General features: G+C 34.6%; 1 protein-coding gene across 2 annotated transcripts; it reads left to right on the top strand.

Moving 5' to 3' along the window:
* Positions 1-20766: 20766 nt before the first annotated feature.
* LOC132745619 (baculoviral IAP repeat-containing protein 7-A-like) lies at positions 20767-25592 on the top strand. 2 transcript variants are annotated; one of them, XM_060734570.1, is made up of 4 exons: positions 20767-20975; positions 23640-24256; positions 24791-24942; positions 25346-25592. In XM_060734570.1, the coding sequence occupies exons 2-4, from the start codon at positions 23899-23901 to the stop codon at positions 25385-25387; spliced, it is 552 nt and encodes a 183-aa protein (XP_060590553.1). In that variant the 5' UTR covers positions 20767-20975; positions 23640-23898; the 3' UTR covers positions 25388-25592. The 2 variants fall into 2 exon arrangements, with proteins under 2 accessions (XP_060590553.1, XP_060590552.1); XM_060734569.1 differs by having other exon boundaries at positions 20767-21117.
* Positions 25593-26019: the final 427 nt, after the last annotated feature.

Genomic DNA, 26019 nt, shown 5'->3' with positions numbered 1-26019 from the left:
GAAAAATGGGGCCGATCTGACTTGAGGCCGATTTCACTTGGGGCCGATTTGACTATTTTGTGGCCGATCTGACTTGGGGCCGATTTGACTGTAATTCGTAAATTCAATAATGTAAACAATCCTTGACCTAATTTCGTTTGTCTAACAAATTAACATCTGCAAACACAAAACGATTTTGAACAAAGAAATAAAAGCATTTCCACAAACCTTTACGATATTATTCATCAGCAAATCTATGTCTTGGATGGAGAAATCTGAAAAACACGAACGTTAACGGTTATTCCCCATTCCGTCGATGGTCCGAACAATGGCGGGTGTGCCCTACTTATTCGTCAAAACCAAGTTTTACCAAATTGCATCCGTTAATTCCAGAAAACTTTTGAAAGACTTGTATTGGAATCTTGTTTTTTATTATTTATATAATAATATTTTTGTTTCAAACGCTTTGATTCTGTGATAGTTTGCGCACAGTGTCTGTGAGTTTGCGAACCATTTTTTGCGAAAATAGTACGCCTTTTTATCGGTATGCCTAAAATACGAAAGTGAGATTTTTGACGAAAATGAGCGAAAGTGAGCGAAAGTGACTTTTAAAATAGTAATTATAACATTTTAATAGACTTTTTTAACAAACTTGCAGTTTGTAAACATATATTATTAGAAAATAATTATATTTATTAACAGAAATAATCATAATGATGATTTAATCGCCACTTAACGGTTCAACGAGCGGAATATTTTTATTACCAGCAAGCTTCTAAAACAGGGCTACCGCTATCATAAATTACGGAAATATTTTACTAAATTTTACAATCGTAACTTTGATTTAATTTCTAAATTCAATAGTGATTTAAAAACTCTTCTGCGACAAGGGATTAGCCAGCCTGGTTTTTATGGCGATGTGGTTTACAAACTTCGTAAGATTTTGGGTCATGGTAATTTTTCTGCTGTTTTTACTAAAATTATTAAACGTTTTATTAAAAGAGGTTATGACCCTACTATTTTAAGACATACTGCATGTTTAGTGTTCAACCCTTTTACAGTTGGACACTACGCTTTCCTCTTTTGATTGCATCTGACGGACCAAGTGGGAGACTCTATGATGGATAGTTCGTAAAGCCCTTTGGGACTGAATTGTCTTAATGTTCGTCTTCTGCCTTGCTTCGTCGGGCCCTTGTAGGTGATTTTCTTGTTGCTCTGTCTTCCTTTAGGACATTGAGTACTTTTGTTATGGTCATTGGGTTTACTTTTATATGTTTCTACATGATCATTTTAGTGTTTTACTTATTTAACCTTTTGTAACCATGACAACTGTTAGAATTTCACTTGGCGGGGATTCATTTTATTTACACTGTCTCGTTTATAGGAACATGGTGGGGTTAAGAGCGAGGTTTGGTGCACCATTAACCGGTTTAAACTCCCCAGCAGTCATTATTATGCTGCTGACCGTTCCAAGGCGGCGCCCCACTGTGTTCCTCAGATGTATGTCTATGTTGTTTCATACTGTTTTGGTGACACTTTTGCTTGTGTCCCTTGTTGTTTTCTCGTCTACGGTAAGTATCTTCCCCATTGCCTCTAGTTTTTATTTCTTTGATTAACCCCCCCCCCCCTTCCCCCGGTCTCCTGTCCCCTTCCCCTTTGTAGGCCTATTATTATTTTCTTTGAATTCCTAATCAGTTACAAATTATTTATCATTTAATGATTAACGTGTCGTTGCCCTGTCCTTTTTATGTTTGGGGTCCGCCTGGGCTCCTTGCCATTGGTTCTTGTTGCTGGGTCATATGGGGGTTGCGTTCATTGAACGCCGCCTTTCCTTGTTGATCTTGTTTTTCATATTGTAGACGTATAGTTTTGGAATTTGATAATATCTATTTTTAAAAATAATCATTATGATGATTTAATCGCTATTTATTTGAATAATTTCCATACACAACTCCATAGATCTTCCTTTCGCTCACATTGAAAAATACGAAAGTGACTTATGAAACATTAAATATGCCGTTTAATTTGAATGTATTTTAATATAACAGTTTGTAGACGCATAGTTTTAGAAATGAATAAAAATACTAAAAAATAATTTCAATTTAAACAGTATATTTTATAAGTCACTTTCGTATTTTTTCAATGTAAGCGAAAGGAATATATAAGAACTTGTGTAAAGAAATTATGCGAATAAAAAGCAATTAAATCATCGTTATGATTATTTCTGTTAATAAATATAGGCAATTTCTAGTAATATACGTCTACAAACTGCAATTTTACTGTAAAAGTCTGTTAAAACGTTATAATTAATATTTTAAAAGTCACTTTCGCTCACTTTCGCTCACTTTCGTCAAATAATCTCACTTTCGTATTTTAGGCAAACCCCCTTTTTAAGGCCACATATTGTATCCATTGTTTCCTCTAGAGTTATCGACGTAAAAAAAATCAGCGGTGGCATAAAATGCTATTCAATAAATTGCTAAATATATACAATAAATACTGTCATTTCTCTTCGGTTGACTTATATGTGAACTTTTCAGCATCTCTGCTACAAAATTACACCTTATTTATATTCAATTTATTGTACATAGGTACATGGACACAAACTTTTCTTTGGCCTAATGCGTAATAATACTGATGTTTTTTTCCGTACACGTTTAAGATTATGTTCCATTGATGTAAGCTAACATTGAATATCATCATTTCAAGTTTTTTTGAACATCAGCTTTTTCTTCAAGTCATCCACGTTTGAAAGTATACATATAGTTCTGCTGCACTACTTTCTTGGTCGCATTAACTACTTATTTTCTATTGAGCTTAAACAGAATTCAGTTAGATGTTGTTCGTTCTTTATAATATAGGCAGACCGATACTATAGAAAGGAAATTTTTTTTTGAAAAAATTTCCTTCCAAAAACTAAGTTCAATATGTAAAAAAAATAAAAATCGCGATACTGAAATAAGACGTGGAATGGTCTAAGTATGTGCTACCAATTCATTTCCGACGGTTTTCATGTTTGTATTATACTTGGTTTTCTTTAGGCTGTTAGACTGCCAGGCTACTAGGCTGCTAACTTCACAAATTTCAAAACGTCATAATAAAAAAAACAAAGTTCAATATTTAAACAAATAAAGATCGCGATATTGAAATAAGACGTGGAATGGTCAAAGTATGTGTTACCGATCATTTTCGGCGGTTTTCATGTTTTATTATCCTTGGTTTTCTTGAGGCAGGCTGTTAGGCTGCCAGGCTACTAGGCTGATAACTTCACAAATTTCGAAACGTCAAAAAAAAGCAAAGTTTAATATTTAAAAAACAAAAATCGCCATACTTAAATAAGACGAGGAATGTCTAAGTATGTGCTACCGATTCATTTCCAACGGTTTTCATGTTTGTATTATCCTTAGTTTTCTTGAGGCTGCTAGGCTGCCAACTTCAGGCTGCTAGGCTGCCAGGCTGCTAACTTCACAAATTTCGAAGCATCAAAATATAAAAAAAACAAAGTTCAATATTTAAAATACAGGTAATTAAGATCACGATACTGAAATAAGACGTGGAATGGTCTAAGTATGTGCTACCGATTCATTTCCGACAGTTTTCATGTTTGTATTATCCTTAGTTTTCTTTAGGCTGCTAGGCTGTTAGGCTGTTAACTTCACAATTCTCGAAACGTCAAAATGAAAAAAAAAGAAATATAATAAAAGAAAGTTCAATATTAAAAAAAAATAAAGTTCACGATATTGAAAAAAGGCGTGGAATGATCTAAGGAAGTGCTACTGATGTATTTCCGACGGTTTTCATGTTTGTACTATCCTTATTTTCTTTAGGCTGCCAGGCTGTTTGGCTGCCAACTTCAGGTTTCTAGGCTGCTAGGTTTTCACTTTCACGAACATTTTTTCAGACAGGCGGTTCTACTTTAGGCGTTTATTATCTTTACAGTTATTTGTACAAACACAATTTTATTTAAATTTAAAGAAAAAAGATAAGACAATTACATTTTTCGAAGTGAAGAAAATAAACTTCATTCAATAGCTAGTGGACTTTCTATACTGTACAATACAAACACAGCATTTCAAGTTCAGAAATATCAAATTACTGAAACAAAGCGCTTCTATAAGAATTAAAAAGTGTATTTAAAGACATAAATACACAACAAAGACGGCCCTTAATGTGCTTATCGTTCCGGAAATGAGCACTAACTGCAAAATCATTATTATTCACGGGGCACTTTATTTGGTGGCTTTCGTGGATATGTTAAACAATGCATTTAAGATCCAAATAAATTTCATTCGTCTACCATAAGATTATTTTCATCACATGATTAACATACTACTACTTTTTGGAAGAATAAGTAGTTCACGAATTTAAGATCCTAGGAAAGTTATGTTATGACAAAACCACGAAATGTCATGCCCAAGAAATTAGGTGAATTCACAGTAGTAAATAGACCGCAAGAAACACACATGATTGGCCAAACTAATTTATACATGTACTGTTTATCAAGTTACAATTATTGAAAAAAGTGCATGTTCTTCTATTTTCATTAATCTCAAATATAAACTGTGTTGAAATCTGGTTCTTTGTGATGAAAACGTGTGGCATAGATATATCTGGGAATTAGAACAGAACAGAGTTTATTTCATCACTTGTACACACATAGGTATATCGTTTCAATAGACATGTTAATATATCATTTTAGGTCACATAGAGGGGAAAAACATTAAAACTAGAACTCCGCGAGTCGAATGTGTCGCCCTGTGAACAATGTAGTTTAGGAGAAATGGCCAGGACAAAAATGAAATAGGAAAAATAACAAAGGGCAATAACTAAAAAAATTATAAGTGCAGAGCAGCAGTTTCTGTGCACTGCACTTCTTATCAATAAGATCTATCATTCTATGATGTTTCAAGTCCATAGCTTTCATACTTGAGGAGAAATGACCAGGACAAAAATAAAGTGAGAAAATCAACAAAGGGCAATAACTCAAAAAATAAGAATTGCAGAGTACCAGTTCTTATGCACTGCACTTTTTCTTAATCAGATCTATCATCCTATGAAGTTTCAAGTCCATAACTTTTATACTTAAGGAGAAATGGCCTGGACAAAAATTAAGTATGAAAATTAACAAAGGACCATAACTCAAAAATTAAGAAATGCAGAGTACCGGTCCTTGTGCACTGCACTTCTTCTAAATGAGATCTATCATCCTATGAAGTTTCAAGTCCATAGCTTTTATACTTAAGGGGAAATGGCCCGGACAAAAATAAAGTATGAAAATTAACAAAAGGCATTAACTCAAAAATTAGGAAGTGCAGAGTACCGGTTCTTGTGCACTGCACTTCTTCTTAATGAGATCTATCATCCTTTGAAGTTTCAAGTCCATAGCTTTTTTAGTTGAAGAGAAATGGCCCGGACAAAATTAAAGTATGAAAATTAACAAAGGGCAATAACTCAAAAAATAAGAACTGCAGAGTACCGGTCCTTGTGCACTGCACTTCGGGTTATTGAAAGAAGCATGCATACCAAGTTTGAAGTCAATCAGACTTATAGTGACTGAGTTATGCTCCGGACAAGCTTTAGGGGACGCCGACGACGACGCCGACAACGACACCGCCGACACAGACGCCGCCGACGCCGCCGACAAAAGTAACCCCTATATGTCACCTTTTCAAGGCGACTCAAAAAACCACACAAACAAATCAATACAATGCAGAGCAATTGGATATTTAAAGCTGCGGTCTCACTTACTCCAGGCAGAGCCCATGACCATCCCTATAAGTTACCGGGATAATACGGGACGATCCGGGTTAAAATTATTGTTGCAGTCACACTAACCCTGGCAGCACTACGGTAATTCCCAACTAACCACCCAGGATGCGCTCCGGATCATCAAGGCAGAGCCTAAGTGAAGCTACGGTTCATGCCGGTGCTTCGCCGGTCGTTCCCGGATGACGCCGGAAGAGCCGACAGAGCCCCGGTCGATCCAGACAGAGCCCCGGCAGAGCCCAGGACGATCCAGGGAGAGCCCCGGTAGAACCCCGGTGGATTGAAAACGCGCGAAAATGATAACATTGATACATAATTTTTAATTCAATATAATAGTAGTTCATTATGATTTTCTGAAAAATTCTTATGCAAGACTGGATAGGAGGGAAATGGGAAGGGTTTAGAGCAATCATTGCAAATTGTCGTGATTCTTTTGAAATGGACCGGGCTCTACCGGGATCAACCGTAGCAACATGGTCATCCTCCGGGGCTCTGCAGGCATTCACCGGGGCTCTGCCAGCACTCTGCCGTAGCTCTACCGGCTATATCATACCCCGGATCATCCCCGGTTTGTGCCGGCAGAGCTACGGTGCTTCCCGGTGTAACCCCGGTCGTTCCCGGCAGAGTTAAGGTTGAAGCCGGCAAAGCTATACTTCCCGGATCATCCCGGAACACCCCGGTAATATTAAATATTTTATTCCATCGGGGATCGAATGCCGGATGTTACCGGATAATCCTGGACGTTGCCGGCACAGTTACGGATGTACCACGGTTGTACCCCGATCGTTCCCGGATCACGCCGGACGTCTACCGGGGCTCAGTCGGGGCTCTGCCGGGATGTAATTGATACTGTAGCCTAATTCAATCAGAAAATGCAATACATCATAATAATAACAAAACTCCGTTAATCAATTATATATCTATATCAATAAATTCCGTCTGTAAATGAATAATGAAGAGTCTAAATCAGATCAAACCAACAATTCAAATGTTACCACTATTGAAACATTTCTGTCTGAGCAAGGTTAATTAGTCGTTTGTAAATACAGGATGAAACACAATAACATTGAGGTTTCGAACGGAATAGAGTTGGTCAACATGATATTTTTTGACATGGGTGGTGAATGAAAATAAATTTATTTCAATTATGCATACTTTATTGGTTTTAGTGAGTAAAATAATTTTGGAAATGTTCAAATAAACTAAGTATAATTGGCATAATGTTGTATTTATTTACTACCTTCCTATTTTTATTATCATAATTAAGATTTATAGAAACATATTATAAACATTTGCTTTTCATTATCTAATGGCGTGTAAGAATAAAAGAAAAAAATACAATTGCAAAAATTGAAGTGATACATATAAAATTGATCAGGCATACTGACAAATAATCATAATTTAGTTATTATATTTTTCCCAAATTTAATGGGATTTTCAGCAAATGTTATGAACAAATACTCTTTTTACGAATTAGTTTACCACTCAAATTATATATACATTGTACATATGTTTAAAGAGCCTCTTCTAACATTTTATTTATTACTTATCACATTTATTCATGTTAACATAAATTGTGTGTAATAAAGGAAGTTTGACTTGTATGTTGAAGTATCCTGTCAACACAAAATAGATTTGAATTGTAAAGAAATTATTGCCTTTTAAACCCATATATTTTGTCTCATATTCTAGGAGTTTACATAAGATGTACAAAACATGGACTTTTCAGTTGTATACGACATTGTATATAGTCAGATAACACTTAATAAATAAAGATTTGAGTAAACGCCAAAATAAATAGATAAAATATTTGTTTACACACGTTATCTCTTATCATCTAGAACAACTTCACAATCAGACAGTAATCAAACTTTATCGCATGGCTGTAAGCTTTTCCTTTGTTCTTTCTAACCCATTATACTCAGTACACTTCAATGAGCATTTCAAAACTGTATTGATATAATTATAATAGTACAGTTTTTTCATTGATTCATATAGGGGAAAAAACTCGACTGTTATATATCGGTCGAGTTTTTTTCGCACCTTGTATATATCAATACAGTTTTTTTCATAGAGGCTCCAATGGGGCAGTGGTAACGACCATTCCCAGTAGCAGAAAAAACAAACATAAAATAATAAAAAAATGAAATCAATGAAATAAAATAAAAATTTTATATAAATACAATGAAAAATATAAACAAAGATAATTAATGAAATGAAACTAGAAATGTGTCCATAGGACACGGGTGCCCCCACCGCGCCACTGTTCTGTCAATCTTTTTACTAAGTCAAGGGAAATAACTCTACAAATACTGGATAAATCCAAAAGCGAAACCCCAGGTGCAAATCTAAATATGTTGAGCAACCTGCCCATAAGGTTTAATGACTATGTCAAATCCTTCTTGAGTAACTTGCGACACAAGTTGAAAATTGCAAAAAAAATTCTAAGTGAAGGGCAATAACTCTAAAAATAAAAAAAAAATCCAGACGAAAATACCTGGTGCACAACTGCACATGCTTATCAATATTCCTGTAAAGTTACATGACTCTAGGTCAAAATACTTTTTGAGTTACGTGCGACGCATGTTGAAAATTGCAAAATTTTACTAAGTCAATGGCAATAACCCTGAAAATACTAAAAACATCCAGACGAAACTACCCAGGTGCACAACTACACATGCTGATCAACATTCCTGTACAGTTTCATGACTCTAGGTCAAATACTTTTTTGAGTTACGTGCGACACAAGTTGAAAATTGCAAAATTTTACTAAGTCAAGGGCAATAACTCTAAAAATACTCAAAATATCCAGACGAAAATACCCAGGTGCACAACAACACATGCTGATCAACATTCCTGTAAAGTTTCATGACTCTAGGTCAAATACTTTTTGAGTTACATGCGACACAATTTGAAAATTGCAAAATTTTACTAAGTCAAGGGCAATAACTCTGAAAATACTAAAATATCCAGACGAAAATACCCAGGTGCACACATACACATGCTGATCAATATTCCTGTTAAGTTTCATGACTCTAGGTCAATTCCTTTTTGAGTTACGTGCGACACAAAAGTGAACGGACGGACGGACGGAAGGACGGACGGACAAGGGTAAATCTAAATGCCTGCCACTAAAGTGGGGGCACAAAAAGCCCTTAAATCAATCTTGGTAACAGTTTACAATCCGCCTCTTATATTCGATATCTTTTGTATATTTTTTTTGGCGGCAGCGAAAACAATTGAAAAACTGCCTTATGATAAATAACTGTAATGTAGCTAACGATTAATTTATTTATTTGTTTCTATACAAAAAAGAAAACATTATGCCATTGCGATAAAACAGTTATAGTATATGAAACTCGTTAGTTACGGGGGTATAACACTGGCTGGGGCGACATCTCGGGATGTTTCTGCAAAAAAAATTGTCTCGGCCTAACGGCCTCCCCATTTTTTAGCAGAAACTCCCCTTGATGTCGCCCCAGCCAGTGTTATACCCTCGTAACTAACTCGTTTCATATACTATAACTATTACAAAACAAACAGTGACTGTGTTATCACATTAATACATGCTAGCTGGATACGATTATTTTTTAACTGATGCCCTAATGCGTGGTTTTCATAATCGTTGGGAGTGTTTTACAGTAACGCGCTTTCCGGATATAGTATTATAGATAGAAGACAGACGTAAAGTTTTTATTTGTTTGGGTCGTCAGACCAAACAAATAATGGTAGCGAAACAGACCCTGATGTGCTTATTTGCTAAAACCGGAAGTAGTCCAAACTCCTCGAAGCGGTTACTTCCCTTATGTGTTCACTAACATCGAAAAATTAAAGGGAGATCACTGCGTAAAGATTGTCATATGACAGGCGCATTAATTGTCAAGCTATCTCGGGGAAAAAATAGTTTTCAATTGGTCGAAGATTTCTTATATTGTGTTATTCTTTATAGATATACATGCTTATAATAAGTTCCATGATTATATACATCAGTGTTAAACAACAGGGTTACCGTGAACAAAATATATCGAAATTAATAAGGGTTACAAACCCTAATTTAGAATAATGTGGTTTTCTTCAAGCCTTATAACATTAATATTACTTCTTCATGCTCGAGGGGTTTACACGCTCGTTTAGGAAGCAAGAGGTCTGGAGTTCAAATCCAAGGCAACATATGTTTAGTTGTTTTTTTAAAATTGTTTAAGCCAAATAAACATTGAATTGAATATCAGTGTTGCAATTAGTCTTATAGCCAATTTACTACAGTTATAACTGGTGGCACTATACAAAAACAAATTGGTTTATAATCTCACAACCTTTACCTTTCTGACATTCTGAGACCCAAACAAATTCAGCGCCTTCTGTGCTTTGATTTAATTCGGTCCATAGTACACATAATTTTGTTTCTTAAAAACGTTTTGTGCTTCGCTTGAAAGGAACTGGATCCGACCACTTGTCATATATTTCCTCATGCTCAATTTCTGTAAACATGCTTAAGAGTGTCATAATGGGAGAAAAATGTGTTTGTCTCTCTATGAAAATTATCAAAATGTCAAATCTGCATATTAATGAGCCAATATAAAGATGTTATTCTGGTACCGGGTATGAGGTAATATATGACTTGATACCGGTTCCAGTGTCTTACAAGCGAAACACAAAAATATCTTTTAGAAACTAAACTACTCGTAAGTATGGACCGAAATTAAATTCAGCTACGTGTCTTCCGGCAAATGATCCTCCATCTTGAAAAATCTACAGTCACCTGAAAGCGTAAAGATCGTCACACGTAGAAAATAATGTTTGTATCAAGTCAATCAAAAGTTTTGTAAGCTTTCTCAATTGTAAATTTGTATCTACAAGATGTATTTCTGAGGGACAAAAACGAATGTCGAGCTGAATATTGCGATAAATGTCCAGCTAGCTTTACATCCCGGCTCGACAGTCGCAAAGGAGACAAACATAAATGAGACAAACACGAATGTTGTGCTGAATGTCTAGCCAGCTTCACAATCCAGACCGACATTTGAAAAGGAGACAAAAGAAAACGAATGCCATGATGATTGTTGTGCTGAGTGTCTAGCCATTTTCATATTCCAGTTTGACATCCGAAAAGGAAACGAAAACACGAATGTTGACCTTGTTGTGCTGAATGTCTAGCCAGCTTCACACCTCAGCTCGACATTCGACAAGGAGACAGAAAACGAATATCGAGCTGAATGTTGTGCTGAATGTCTAGCCAGCTTCAAAATCCGGATCGTTATTCGAAAAGAACACAAAAATCGAATAACATGCATAAAGTTGTGCTTAATGTCTAGCCAGTTTCACATTCCAGCTCGACATTCGGAAAGGAAAGGAAAAATAATTGTCAATATGATTGATGTGCTGAAAGTCTAGCAAGCTTAACATCCCATCTCGACATTCGAAAAGGACACAAAACACAAATGTCGTGCTGAATGTTGTGCTGAATGTCTAGCAATATTCACATCCCAGCTCGATATTCGGAAAGGAGACAAAAACGAATGTCGTGTTGAATGTTTCGTGAATGTTTAGCCTGATTCACATTAAAAATGTGACAAACATGTATGACGAGCTGAATATTGCGATGAATGTGCAGCTTGCTTTACATCCCAGCTCGACATTCAAAAAGGAGCCAAACATGAATTTTGACATGACTATTGTGCTGAATGTCTTGCCAACTTCACAATCCAGCTCGACATTCGAAAAGGAATAAAAGAAAAAATGTCGACATGGATGTTGTGCCACTTGTCTAGCCAGCATTGCTGAATGATGTCCTGAATGGCTAGGCATCTTCATATTCCAGCCCGACATTTGATAAGGAAATAAAAAAACAAATGTCGACTTGAATATTTTGCAGAATATCTAGCCAACTCAGTATTCAAAAATAAAGTAAAACGAATACAACCCTGAATGTTGTGCTGAATGTCTAGCCAGCTTCACATCCGAGCTTAACAGTGATAATTCGAATGTCGAGTTATATGTTTAATATCGATCTCTGTGCCAACTTCTTGGACTTCGCCATTCAACGTTTAATTTGCTGTAAGATGATTACCTTTATTCTCTCTTGTTTTTTATTAGAACTATCGTTTTTACAGTACCTATGACTAAAGTAAAATTTCTTCGAAAGGGAATATTAAATTTTGCAACTTATCTATTTATAGGAACAGTCCGGACAGCGTGCCTGACTACTCTCAGTGCTTGATAGTAAAACAAGAGCCTGGATAATGTAGATTTTCAAAAAGAGCCATAGCTCTGTCAAAATCGATTAAGTGTTATGGGTTTCTGAAATCGACTCCCTATTATGCTTTTAAACAAGAACCCATTATCTAAAGTATTGTTGGAGATATAAGCTTGCATGCAAATACGTATACAAAATATGTGACCGACGCCGATGCCGACGACTGGTTTTTTCCTTTTCTTCGGGAAGTCGAGATTACCTAAAAAAACAAAACAAAAAAAAAAACAAAGAAAAAAACAACAACAAAACGCCAAACAAACAACAGCAACACAAACATTATCATGACTCATTTTCCACCCCATAATACCAAAATAAATTGATATTTTATTATTCACCCAGCTTAAAGTATAATAATTATTTATGTTATAAAATAGAATACAAATAATCTGTGTGTTCAAACAATTCCAGAAAGAATTATGACATTATTATCTGGAAATATGTATTCTTAAGTAATACAAATCTTATGTTCAAATTCAAATCATTTTTTTAAGTAATAGTTTGTTTGAAACAAAACAGCTGACAGCTGTCATACTTTTTAATGACTGGTTTTGCTGCAAAGCAAATGTTGAGGTTTTGGAGGATGTATTACAAGGCGGCATTCCGGTAGCACGTGGCGAGCGCGGCGTTCCGATTGCACGTGTAGAAAGATGCTTCTCATAAACCGAGCGTTTTTGCGGAATGATGTTAAGCACTTGATTTCTTGCCATCACCAGTGTTCTAGATCCAGTTTCATTAAGATGAATCCCATCACGGTGGAAGAACAGCTTAACGACCCCTCCATCTCCGTACACGAACGATTTGTACACATCAATAAGAGTCGCGTTGGTTGACGTACATATTGCACGGATTTCATCATTTAGTTGTGTGACGTCATCGTCAGATCTTGGACAAATTGTACACAAATGTACACGGATTTCTTGTTTCTGTAGACTTGTAACAGTTTCTATAATATCATCACATGTTGTGGAAAGTGAAGCTTTGGAAGAGACGTCATTTCCGCCTACATGAATCACAACGTTTTTACATTCATTAATATTCCAGTGACGGACCCGTGAAAGCGCATCACTGACTCTAGCTCCGCGAATGCACGCAGTTCTTATATCTGAACGGAGGCCTTTCTCTTTTATTCCTTTCAGTATTGAATCTCCGAGAATGACAGTATCAGATTTTTGATTGTACGGAGTCCTAGCATTTATGGAAGTTTGTTCATTACCGTCATGGAGTTCTGGATTCCGAGATGTGTGAACAGGGGGGGGGGGATAATATTAGGTGTTTCAGTTTCTGTGCGTGAAAAATTGTGTCCCTTGTCGTGGAAGTGTTTAAGAATGTCATGAACAGACTGTACTTTCTTCAGCAGTGTTTCTGAATATTTGGCAATGTCGTTATCTAATTTCAAAGTGCTATCGCACAACGATTCAACTCGATCATTAGCATTAGAATTTATTTGCGATACTTGCCGTTTTATGCTGATTATTTCATCTCGTAATTGGCCTACTTGATTTTGGTAGCTCAACGCTTGATCAGTAAGAGAAGCCTTCACTATTTTCAATTCAATTTTTATTTCGCGTAACAAATCAACGATGTAAATACTGTTTATATCACACTGTGTTTCAGTCTGTACCGAAATATCAGATCTACTGTTGGTGTTATCAGTATTAGGATTGTCACTGTCTGATTTAGAAATAACATCGACATCAGTTGAATTATTACACTCTATAGACAAAGGTGAGCATTGGCTTGGTTCTGACTCACACTTTTTATTATTAAGGTGCTTTAAAATCAACTGTCTAATGTTGTTATTTAGATTCCCTACGGTACATGTTCCTTTTTGAACTTCGTACTCTATGCAGTGTAGAAGAATATCGTAAAGATCATTGCTCATAAAATGTCCTGTATCCCGGCCATTGATAAGAGCAGACGATGTTGTGTGGTACATATTTAAAGTAAACATACTTGCACGCCCGTTTGACATTTTATATATAGTTTCAACGAGGTTCCCTTTGTTGTCACAAACTGGTATGATTTTCTTTGTATAGTTCACTTTATCAGAGGAATAATAGCATTCAGTTGCGTATTTGAAAAATTCATACATACCAGTGCTCATTTTTATTCTCACTCCTCCTCCGGTTTCTGTCACCAAAAAATCTTCCTGGTCAGTCGCAGCAAGCTTTTTCCTCAAATTGTTATCTCTATTTAGTGAATAATCCTTAATCTCAGTGGAAATGTCATGAGTTTTCACATCATTTGTATCCGGTGAGTCCACTTCCGGTTCAGAATTTTCCAGCGCAAGTTCATTTTTGGCTGACATTGTCCAAATTACTTTCAAAATTAGAATAATTTTGATATATTCTAGAAGATCGTGAAAATCTGCATCGAATCACATCATTCCCGGTGAATATTGACGTTTTATGGCGTTTAGATAATTTATTTTCAAAAATTTAAACGTCCGCTTTCTGAAAAGTTGTTTTGACGTCACGTGCGTTTCCCGACTTATATAGCAATATTGGTACAGTGCTAAAACTAGGACTGTTTCTACTCAACATTCTTCCCCTGAATTTGTAGTAGAAAGCATCACGACAGACAGTGATGCACGATTTTATACGGGATTAAGCCTTTCTGTGTTCATGACCCTAATGCCGGCTCGCCACGGCGAGCCGGTATTACGTTAGGATTTTACTTAGAAACAACCTAAAACTCCGAATCCATCCAAAAATTTAATCTAAGCTTGGCTTCCAGCTTTCTACAAAATTTATCTGTCTGGGCTGGAATCCAAAATAATTAAGCCAATCAAATTTGATCTTACATAGCGCCAAAAAACCTTCAATTTTCACGCCATTTTTAAAAAGGAACAAGTATTGCTTTGAGTGCAAAGATGATAAAATATTTGTTTTCATGAATTCTTTTCAATAAATCATATTTACACTGACTTTTGATTTAGCGATTTCACCTGTTTTCTCTGTAGTAAGTTAAATAATTAATAATTAATTGGTTAATTAACATAAGTGTACATCTGGTTTTGTGCATATTTTCTTTTTCTTTTTTTTTCCGGTAATTTTATCCTGTCCGGTATTTTGTGTATGTATTTACTGGGATATACTATTCTCCGGTCCGGTCGCTTCCGGTCTCTCCCGGTCTATTTTGACCGGGATTTACGAGACTTGAGAACTTGTACAAATCAAATAATCATGCCACATGAATCTAAATTCGCCCACACCCAAGAGAGTTCTTCAGTAATATATTCCTGTTTAGGACTTGTGTCTGTCACTCATTCCAATACTAAATAACATATTACAACTTAACTTTGTATAAAGAGACATCTTTATGAATTCTACCTATCAAACATTTTTGGTCAAGGTCAACAGGCCATATAGTAAATGTGCATAGACATAGGGACTTCATTCTATCTGTTTACATGCATCTTCATATATGCTCATATTCCCCTTTGTTAAACTGAGAGAACTGGCTTCCGTAACTTTATATGTCGCTTTTATTTTGATGTTCGCTGAAGTCTCTTCAGGTACAGAACTGTCATTTTTACATTTAGACACACCCCTGGAATAAAATAACGAAGCGAGTCGCTACTAGCTTTTTTAAAAGCTAACCTTGTTGTGACATTAAAGCAATTTATCGGCTAATTCACACAGTCTGATCCATTAGTGGTTAAATTTTAACTACAGGTACATTCATAAAACATATTCTAATAATTTTACTTACGAAACTGCTTGTTGGTAGCCATGTGTGTCGGATATTTTTAAGTTAATAATGGTAGATTTTCTTTACTCTCAGACTATCAGGAATTTTTCACTCCCGTAATGGCGGACAGTCACGTGATAACAAAATGGCGGCGGTCAAATTATCTTAATTAGCATTGTCTATAGGGGTTTAATATATGATTAAGGAAACCAACTATGGGGTGTTCAGTATTGCAATGACACAAAATATTCAGTGTCAGTTTCAATGTTGAACAAATTTAATCTATCATAATCGACCTAGGTAAGATGACTCTCTGTAAATTGCAGCCAATTTTACATTGTTTGTAATGAATGAAAGTATATTATGCCCGATTGGAATAAGAGTTCTATAATTCCGTGCGAATAGTGTTTGCCTAGTACACTTTTTACTGCCTAAAAGCCATTCAAATGTTTTTATATAGTTTTCTATTTTCAAACAGAAAGCATATATATTTTCAATTAAGTATTTTAATTGCAAATGTGTTTATCTTTTTATCTGTTTAATTGTTGTATAAGTCAGATACAATAACTCGTATTTTCTTCAAAGGGCCTGATTACATACATAAAGAAGACAATAATTGTGCGCTAGGATAAACAACAATTTATCATCGACTCCGCCTTGGATAATTTGCTGCTTATGCTAGCAATCTTATTTAAGAAGAAAACTTTCGAAGACTAATTCGTACTGTATCCATTACTTAATTCACAGGCAATGAACATTATTGTTAAGGTTAAATTAGCGTAATGATCAGTAATGACTATTAATTTAATCATTATTATTTGGTAAACCGTATTTATTTTGTGGATTTTGTATTTCCGGCAATTTTCAGAAGAAAAAGGTAATATAGTGGATATGTAACTGTAGCAAAGAAAGCCGTTCGTTGAAATGATTTGCCCCATCAGGTGAACAAAGCACTTGATTTTAGTGTAATGTACCTCAGATTTTTATCATGTTACAATGCATACAAAAAATAGCAGTGTCAGGGACACCATTTTAATATGCAATGTCATTTGATATCATTTTGTTTTATATGTCCTTTGTCAATCATTTAAAATATGTCCACATATATAGTGGTTAACCAAAAAGTCTTCTATACGTCAATTTATGCGTTCTCTTGCTTCTATACTGTCCATTAATGCGTTATCCTACTTCTTCACCGATTTCATTACAAAATAGAGCAAACGAGAATCCGTAAAAAAAAACCCAAGCGATAAAATTAATAAGAAGTATCTCACTCGGCCGAAGTAAAACTATATTACTTGGATATGTTAGTTTTTAGTTTTCCATGCGGTAATATAAAAATGTAAGCATAGCTGGCATAACGATGAAATAATAATTTCGTGTAGGGTTATTAATCTTGTAACATTTAACACCAAAAGATGTAAACGTGTTTCTGAACGAACTTGTCATGCTTCGGTAAGAAATCTCAATTTATAACACCAACATCTATGCAGTCGGTAGGGAATGATTTTTAAAAATACTTGGTTGATATGCGAAAAAATATATGAAAATTAAAACATTACAGCAACTGAACACATCAATAAATTTAATCATATAATATATTAGACACTTATTGAACATAATAAACTAAGGGTATCTGATAAGTTCTGATATTATTCCCGTTATTTTGGAAACAAATTAAAACTCAGATAATTTGTAAAATTCTTACGTAAAATAAACTGTTCACTAAGTTTCAAGTTTATTACATATTTGAATCTGAACTGAAAACTGTTTGCTAGTAAATGTTATGAAAACTGAATGCACAAAGTATTGTAAACAGAACTTAAATATTAATAAATTAACTTGAAAGTTAAGAACTATCGTGTAATTTTATTTTAAAACTAACCTTTACATTTTATTTCATGATGGCAAGAATTATCCTTAGGTATCTTAGAATATTAACAAGAACTTTCCTTTTAATTGTACTTTAGAATGACCAATGAGATTCCCAGATTTTATTTTTGTAATTATTTTAAAATGACCAATCAAATCTATTCGTATATTCAATACTTCCCTGCACATTTTAAAGGAAGTCAAACTTAAACCTACGGTGGCACAAAGGTGGCATGTGTGTGTTTTTATTTATTTCGTGCGCTAGAGTTACTAAGTCATGGGAACGCGATACTATGTCGTGGCCACGAGATAATTAGGTCGTGGCCTCGAGTTACTATGTCGTGACCACGAGTTACTAAGTTTACAGGCAGGTGAAGTAGGGACATGCTTGTACTAAAGCACATGTCTCGTTATTATCTATAAAAGTATACAGAAAATGCACATCTTTTTTATAGCTATATGCATGTTGTTTGTTTGTTTATTAGTTTATCTACTTATATTTTATTATGAAACTATTGAATACGTAAAATGTGATATCCAGATTTTGTTTGTAAATTTTCATGCAGCTAAAATATATGTGAATATAATGTATTGTAGATGATGTACTTTGTACAAGTCTTAATAAAATTTCTGTTCTGTTCTGTTCTGTTCTGTTATTAAGGAAAATTCATGTAAATAATGTAATCTTATTCATCTCGTGCGCACGACGTAACTACAGTAAACTCCGCTTATAACGAACTCACTGGGACATTCAAAACCTGTTCCTTATATCCGGATAGCGAATTAGTTTCTTGTATCAGGAGTTTTTATAGCGATAAGATTTACATATAACGAACTGATTGTTTACCATTGTCCGCCATTTTTGAAGAGCATTTGATTAAGAAATAGAAATATTAGTCATTAATTTATAGTTTAGAAACAATACCCGAGAGCGTACTTTTTGGAATTTGAAAAACATTGCTATTTCAGTTTTAGTTTTACTCCCTATCTCAATTTCACATAAAATATAATATTTTGTTTCTAAACTCTTTTCGTTTTCTTTCCATGATTGAGAATAAACAAGATTTTCGATTTTTCCTTCCTTTAATATTGAATATCTTCTATTATAATATAAGGGTGACTTTTTAATGTAAGATATAGATTTCTTTTCAGTTAAATCAAGCATATTTTGCAGTTTGCAATGGATCATGCTTGCAAGCATGCTTGATTATGTTGAAAACCGATTATAAATTATTATAATTATTTTACTCGAGCAAAACTATTGAAGAAAATAAATAAATAACCGTTTTATCTTGGTGAAAAGAGCTCATGCTACAAATATCCTAAATAGAAAACTATACAAATTCATTTGAATAGATGTATTGAAGTACATACAACGATAAACGGTAAATTCGCCCGAGTTTTCATCCGTGCGAATGAAAACGAAAGTTGAAAATGCGGGATCTATATACGAATAGCCAATATTTTGGAGTTCGTTATAAAAGTGTAATTTTCTGTTGTATTAACTAAATTGGGACTTAGAAATGAGTTCCTTATAAGCGATAATTCCTTATAACCGTGTTCGCTATAACCATATATTTTTATATTAAATAAAAAGGGCAAAATTCGGGTCAAAATAAATTGTTCCCTAAAACCGGAAGGTCGCTGTAACCGTGTTCGCTATAAGTGAAGTTTACTGTATCTCGTTGTCACGACTTAGTAATTCGTGGCCACAACATAGTTTCTCGTTCCAACGACTTAACTATCTCGTGGCCACGACTTAGTAACTCGTGGCAACGACTAAGTAACTCGTGGCAACGACATAGTATTTCGTTCCCACGACTTAACTATCTCGTGCCCACGACTTAGTCACTCGTGGCCACGACATAATATTTCGTAGCCACGACTTAATTATCTCGTTGTCACGACTTAGTGACTCGTGGCCACGGCACAGTATCTCGTGCGAAAGAGATGAATAAAAACACACACACATGTCGCCTTTGTGTCACCGTAGAAGTCAAACTGGAAACAGACCTTCCTTCTTTTAGCCTCGGTTTACACTTACCTTACACAGTGAGACATTGATTATAATCAAGCCATTACCAAACCCTTGCTTCGGAGTGTTGCTAGAGATATCAGCCTTTTTTCTTTTTTTAAAGGCAAATAATTTGTGTGATAGTTTTAGATTTGATTTTTTTGGCACAATTTGTATGTTACTGGGTGAATAAAATGTGCAGCCTGACCGGGACTCGAATCCGGGACCTTAAGAAAACTGTACCGCTGCTCTACCAACTGAACTATCCGGCCGCTTACTCATATTAGCAATATGGAATAAACTGTTAGCTATATCCAGTCACGCTCATTACACCCATGCTTATTTTCTCGATTAGTGCACGCATATCTTTCTATACTTGGGGACCATATGCCGCTTTTCATTGAATGGCAGTAACGTGTCACATTGAAGGGTTCATGATAACCGCCATATGAAGACTTTACCGGTTTATGTTAAATGTTGAATTCTGCTTAAGCGATGCTAGTGGGCGTGGACCGTAGTTTTTTAATTACCACTACCGTCCATGAACATGCTAAATCAAACCGAGCATGTAACATTTCAATTTTACCATGTTGGGCTCTCTTTAGAGATTCTGTTATTTTCCTTTTTAAATACATATCGAAGACAAAAACTGAATACATAAATTGACAAAGTCTAATAACTAGTATATAAAATATAAAAGAAAATATTGATCTCTTTTCATAAAATTATATGCTAGAACGAGCACCTCTCGATTCATGCAATCAATACCTGAAGACAATTTGTAAAACTTGATTTAAATCTTCGTAAAGGTAGTTTGGTCGATATTAGATTACAGATGTGTCTAAAAATAGAAACAAATAAGCATGGTTTCCAAGTTTACATGTCACTGTTCTATTAAAGCTACATGCCTCCCGATAAGTCAAAACATTTCAATAAAATCAAACTTAAGAAATGTAAAGAAAAGTAAAAACTTTCAAGATTCAAGTAATATTTTACATATAATGTGCGATTAATGACTAATTTTTCAGTATTTACAACTATATTTCTACTGCGTTACGAACGCAGTAAAGGCTATTTATGTATATTTTAACCACTTTGTGGTAATTTACGTCAATAAGTGCCTTGTATGTGTGTAAATTGCTTCCCTTTAGCTCATTCAAATATTACACACTCAAATACATTTTCAAAATTTTCATGAAAATTAGCATGAATCTGGAGGCGTGCTGCTTTAAACTGAGGTGAAGGTTATGAAAAACGGCACGTAATGTTTATTTACGGTTAAAAAAATTTATCGACAGTTTTTAAGAAAGGAGAAGTTTAAATTGCTAGTGTGTTTATATAATGCTGTTTAATTGGAAAATATAGGAAATAAGGATTGTAACCGCCGAAACAAAAACGGTCATGTTTGATTATATTGTGCAGTGTTACAGCCGAATCTAAGGCGATCCGAATCACATTATTTAATTTCTTTTTATTCATCAATAAAAACCAAATGTTACATTCCTAATGTTTCCATGGACAAAAGAATCAGTTGATATACGTAAGTTTTAAAAAATCAGCCTTTTTGTGTAAGGAAATATATGTTTTGAATGATCCAGAAGTACTAAAATGACAAGTTGTTTTTTAAACAAAGCCTTTAATATTTTCAAATGACGTTTTCTGTAGTTTCTCTAATGTTTTGAATCAATTTAATATATTTTTTATGTTGATTTCTATTTTTTCTTCATGTCAAGATTTCAAGAAAACTTTAGTAAGCAGTGCGACAATTCTGCGATGTTTAGAAAAGGAATGACACACCTGTTATTATTAGATTATGCATGTTACAACCTAAATCACTAAAGATAACGATTTTCATAATGTGATCCCGATTACCTACTGACTGTATTGTTGGTAAATGTTTCCTTAATTATATGCCCACCTTCGAAAAAGAGGGGGTATATTGTTTTGCTAATATCGATCCGTCTGTCTGTCTGGTCGCCCGTAGACCAGATGGTTTCCGCTTATTATCTTGAAAAGCCTTCATATTTCACATAGTGATTGGTCATAACTAGGAGATGACCCTTTTGATTTTGGGGTCACTAGGTCAAAGGTCAAGGTCATAGGGATCTTAAATGTCAAAATAGTTTCCGCTGATTATCTTGAAAATTATTCATCACAAAGTCGTCATATTTCACAAAGTGATTGGTCAAAACTAGTAAATGACTCCTTTTAATTTTGGAATTACTAGGTCAAATGTCACAAGGGCCTAAAATGTCAGAATGGTTTCCGCTGATTATGTTGTAATGTATTCATCTCAAAGTCTTCATATTTCAAATGTTATTTGGTCATAACCAGTAAATGACCCCTATTGATTTGGGAGTCACTAGATAAAAGGTCAAGTTCACAGGGACAGTAACATGAATTCCGCTTATTATCTTGGTTAATTTTTGTCACAATTCAACGTCTTCATATTTCACCTATTGATTGGTCATAACTAGTAAATGACCCCTATTGATTTGAGGTTCACTAGGTTGAAGGTCAAGATCGCAGGGGCCTTAAATGTGTGAATGGTTTCCGCTGATTATCTTGAAAATTATTCATCACAAAGTCTACGTATTTCACACATTGATTGGTCATAGAAAGTAGATGAACCCTAATGATTTTTGGGTTACTAGGTCAAAGGTCAAGGTCATAGAGGCCTTGAATGGTAATATGATTTCTGCTTATTTTCTTGGTTACTATTTATCACAATGTCTTCATATTTAACATTTTGATTGGTCATAACTAGTAGATGACCCTTATTGATTTTCGTGTCACCAGGTCAAAGGTCAAGGTCACAGGGTCTATGAATGGTAGTATGATTTCAGCTCATTATCGTGAAAGATAATTATCACAGTCTTCATATTTTATAGTGATTGGTCATAACTATTAGCTGACCCCTATTGATTTTGGGTCACTAGTTCAAAGGTCTAGGTCACAGGGGCATGAAAAAAAGTTATGTTTATAAAAGTTCAATGTTTTTATCAAAATAATAAAACTGATCATTAATGTGTGTTTTTGAAAAGTATTAAATAAACGGATATAAATATAAACGCATTGTTTTATTTATTGCTATTGAAAGTACGTTAAAAATATATTAATATTGATATTGAAAGAAAAACACGTTTCCTGAAATTTAAATCTGTTCACTTGAAGTGTAGTGTAGACTGATCAATATATACATGTCATCACAGGTTAAAAAAGGTTACTTTTAGAACACAATACTCTTTTTATATTGTTAACCTAAATAAGGGTTTAAGTGTTCCCTATCCATCTATTAAAGGCCCATAAACTTCCCAATACAGGCCCATAAGTTTCTGGAAGTACATAGTATTCACTATCTTGAAAAGTGGGCCATAAGTTTCCGAAAGTAACAGCCATCTCATAGTGTCCGGCTCATAAGTTTCCGAAAGTAAAATCCATCCCATAGTGCCCCCTTTCACTACTGACCTTAGCACTGACATAATGCATTTTATATTTCATTCTTGATACAAGTAACGATTAATATTAAAATTACATCTAATTGATTTTTCCTAGTATAAGTGATGTGCAAAATACATTTTCAGTTGAATTCAGCTTAAAATCTAATTGTTGAAGTATGCAGTAAGTAATAAGTATTTAGTAATTATAAAGATTACAGTAAATTCAGAAACTATTTAAACAAGGCGAATTGTTCTTTTTTTTCCTGGGGGGGGGGGGGGTGGGGGTGGGGGTGGTGTGTGGTAAAAAATGCACAAGATAAGAATATAAGTTGTAGATACATATACTACATACTACTTGAATCAATAGAGTACTCCACTCAGCCATATGGCCATGTATTTCTCTTATTATAACATCTTTCGAGGGTGATCATTGTTGACAGGCCAATGTCAACGGTCAATATTCACAGTGACATAGAAATCCATTAATTAACCATTTAAGGTCATATACTGAGAGCACCGTACTTTCTCAATTTAGCTACGGCTTTGGGCATTATCGTATCACTGTATAGTTTGTATATTGTTTCTCATATTATAATTAATATGTTTTTGTTGTTAATTTTAGATATTTTAACCGAGCTTTGCTGACATGGAACGTTCATTACAATGGAATGGAAATGTACTTAAATATAAACGCCAAATATTTATTATATAACTTATTGCACTTATGAAAAGAACACTTGACGGAGGAGATATGTATTTTTTCCCAGATTTTTCTGAGTTAGCAACCTGTAGTACGGGGCTAATAAAACAAGTGCAACATTCTTTTTTTAACAAATAAAAACAATATTTGTAAGCATAACTTAAATTGACTCGCTATCGCCATGGCTTTTCATCGTTCGGGAAACGAATTTCCACATCAGGTTTCCTCTGACCAAGCGAGTAAAGGCAGGAGTAAAATTGCCTTTTCAAACGGTGCCTCGTTTCCGACTCCTAGAACCGAATATTCCATGAACTCTGATACTGATTTTGTCAGAGATAGATTTTTAAACACGTCTGAAAGAGACCCAGCTAGGTTACCATCTCCACATTATGGTGTGACTGGAGCTACCGTAAGACTTACGCACCAAGCCAGACATCCTATGTTTGCTGAGTACGGTGAAATACTAAGATCATTTGCTAGATGGACTCGTTCAAATCCTGACCCAGTTTCTCTTTGCGACGCAGGATTCTTCTTTACAAGTATGTTTAACACATAAACGAAACACAGAATTTGTTTTAATAAAACAATAACTGGTAGTGGACATACCATTTCTTATCTGAATCATAACACATATTCCTGTTTAATATTTCTGTTAAATATTCCTTTTCGTGATTGTGTTTATATTTCTTTATGATATCTATATAGATATTGCTACTGTTATAAGTATTGCTGATACTTATACATTATCAATATATATTTGAAACATACTGCTCCAAAAGCACTGTACTGAATGTCTCATTTTTCTAGTGAGCTTGCCATATGTGCAATAATTTTCATTATGTAATGATATAACTGCCACTGTATGTATTATTTCAATACAATTTAGGTCTAAACTATCTTTACTGTAATAGCTTGTCAAGACCCATCAGTTCACATAAAGCTTTTTATTTTGTCTTATTATATGTCATCTGAAGACGAAGAGGTTCCAATATTAATAGTTGATGATTCTTAGATTTATGACAGTCTATGTAGGATAAATGCAGGATTTAATTCATTATTCATTTTTATTTCAGACAATTGGGATCTTGTGCGATGTTTCAGTTGTGGCATAGGCTTAAAAGACTTTACATATGGCGACGATCCTTTGCGGGAACATGTCAGACATTCAGGAAATTGCCTGTACCTCCTTGACCATCTTGGAACAGCAACATTAGCTTTCATAGAGGTACAATGTGAACATATTAATAAGAAATAATGACAAAATTTCAACAACCTGTACGCTAAGGAAGATATGTTAACATACTAGTTATTTATTCTACCGCTGGAAACTAAATAAAAATGATATTTTATCTGTTTGATGGTAATATATGATGTCTCAATTTTAGTTCTTTAACAAATATGTAATGTTCAAAGGTCTAAGATGTCCGATATTAGACATGATTTACGAAATGAGTAATCATTTTTTTTTGGAATATCAATAATATATTTATGGTCATATTGTTTTTATTGAATATTCATTGTACGTCTAAAGTCACATGCCATAATCCTGACAATGAAATAAACAAAGAACATGTAATTGAATCCTTAATTGTCAATAACTATGTTATTTGTACATTTTAATTTTTAAGGCTAGCTGCCAGGAAGAACAAAGAACCCACAGGAGTAAGTAATATCTGTTTAAGTTGTTTTGTTTTGTTGTTATTTAAGTCAGACCGACATTGTAGTCATTTGGCGACTTTCTAGCTGTACTGGTGAAGGAATACCTCGGATGCCCACTTCTTGCATTATTTCAGGCGCGAGCAGGCACCTCGGTAGAACTACCAACGTTCCGTAAGCTAGCTGGATAGCTTGCTAAGATGAAAGAATCTAAAGCTCCTGGTGCTCCTGATGGAACAGAAACTCAATGCGGTGAGGAGCAAGTGATGTTTAGTCGGCGACCGTAACGACTCCAAAATATTGAACTTGTGTCCAAAAGGACAAACTTGTATTGCATGTTTTAGGAGCTTATACAGTATAACAATATTCCAAAGAGTCTAAGTCCATTATGTGATTCGACAAAACAGCGGTGGGGGAACTTTAACCACTCGGCCGTGGATGCCCACTTTCTTATATTATTAAAGCAGTTTTTTAAGTGCATGCAACATTAAAGCGAGTTTGTGTAAAATAATAGAATAAAACAAACGAAATACATAAACGAGCATGTGTAAAAATATCAAAACAATTGTTATAATCTTCCTTCTCCGACATTAAAAGAAATTAACACAATATAAGTATAAACTAGTTGAGTATTACACGTTTGAAA

The sequence above is a fragment of the Ruditapes philippinarum genome, unplaced genomic scaffold (assembly GCF_026571515.1).
Source record: "Ruditapes philippinarum isolate M1 unplaced genomic scaffold, ASM2657151v2 ctg9591_1_1_1_1, whole genome shotgun sequence".
Lineage (NCBI taxonomy): Eukaryota > Metazoa > Mollusca > Bivalvia > Venerida > Veneridae > Ruditapes > Ruditapes philippinarum.
The sequence above is the reverse complement of the archived record's forward strand: the minus strand, read 5'-3'. Positions and strand labels throughout refer to the sequence as shown.

Coding starts and splice junctions, on each gene's coding strand:
- LOC132745619 (XM_060734570.1), top strand. CDS start 23,899: ATGGCTTTTCATCGTTCGGGAAACGAATTTCCACATCAGGTTTCCTCT. Junction 24,257..24,790: donor CGCAGGATTCTTCTTTACAA/GTATGTTTAACA, acceptor TTTTTATTTCAG/ACAATTGGGATCTTGTGCGA. Junction 24,943..25,345: donor CAACATTAGCTTTCATAGAG/GTACAATGTGAA, acceptor TTAATTTTTAAG/GCTAGCTGCCAGGAAGAACA.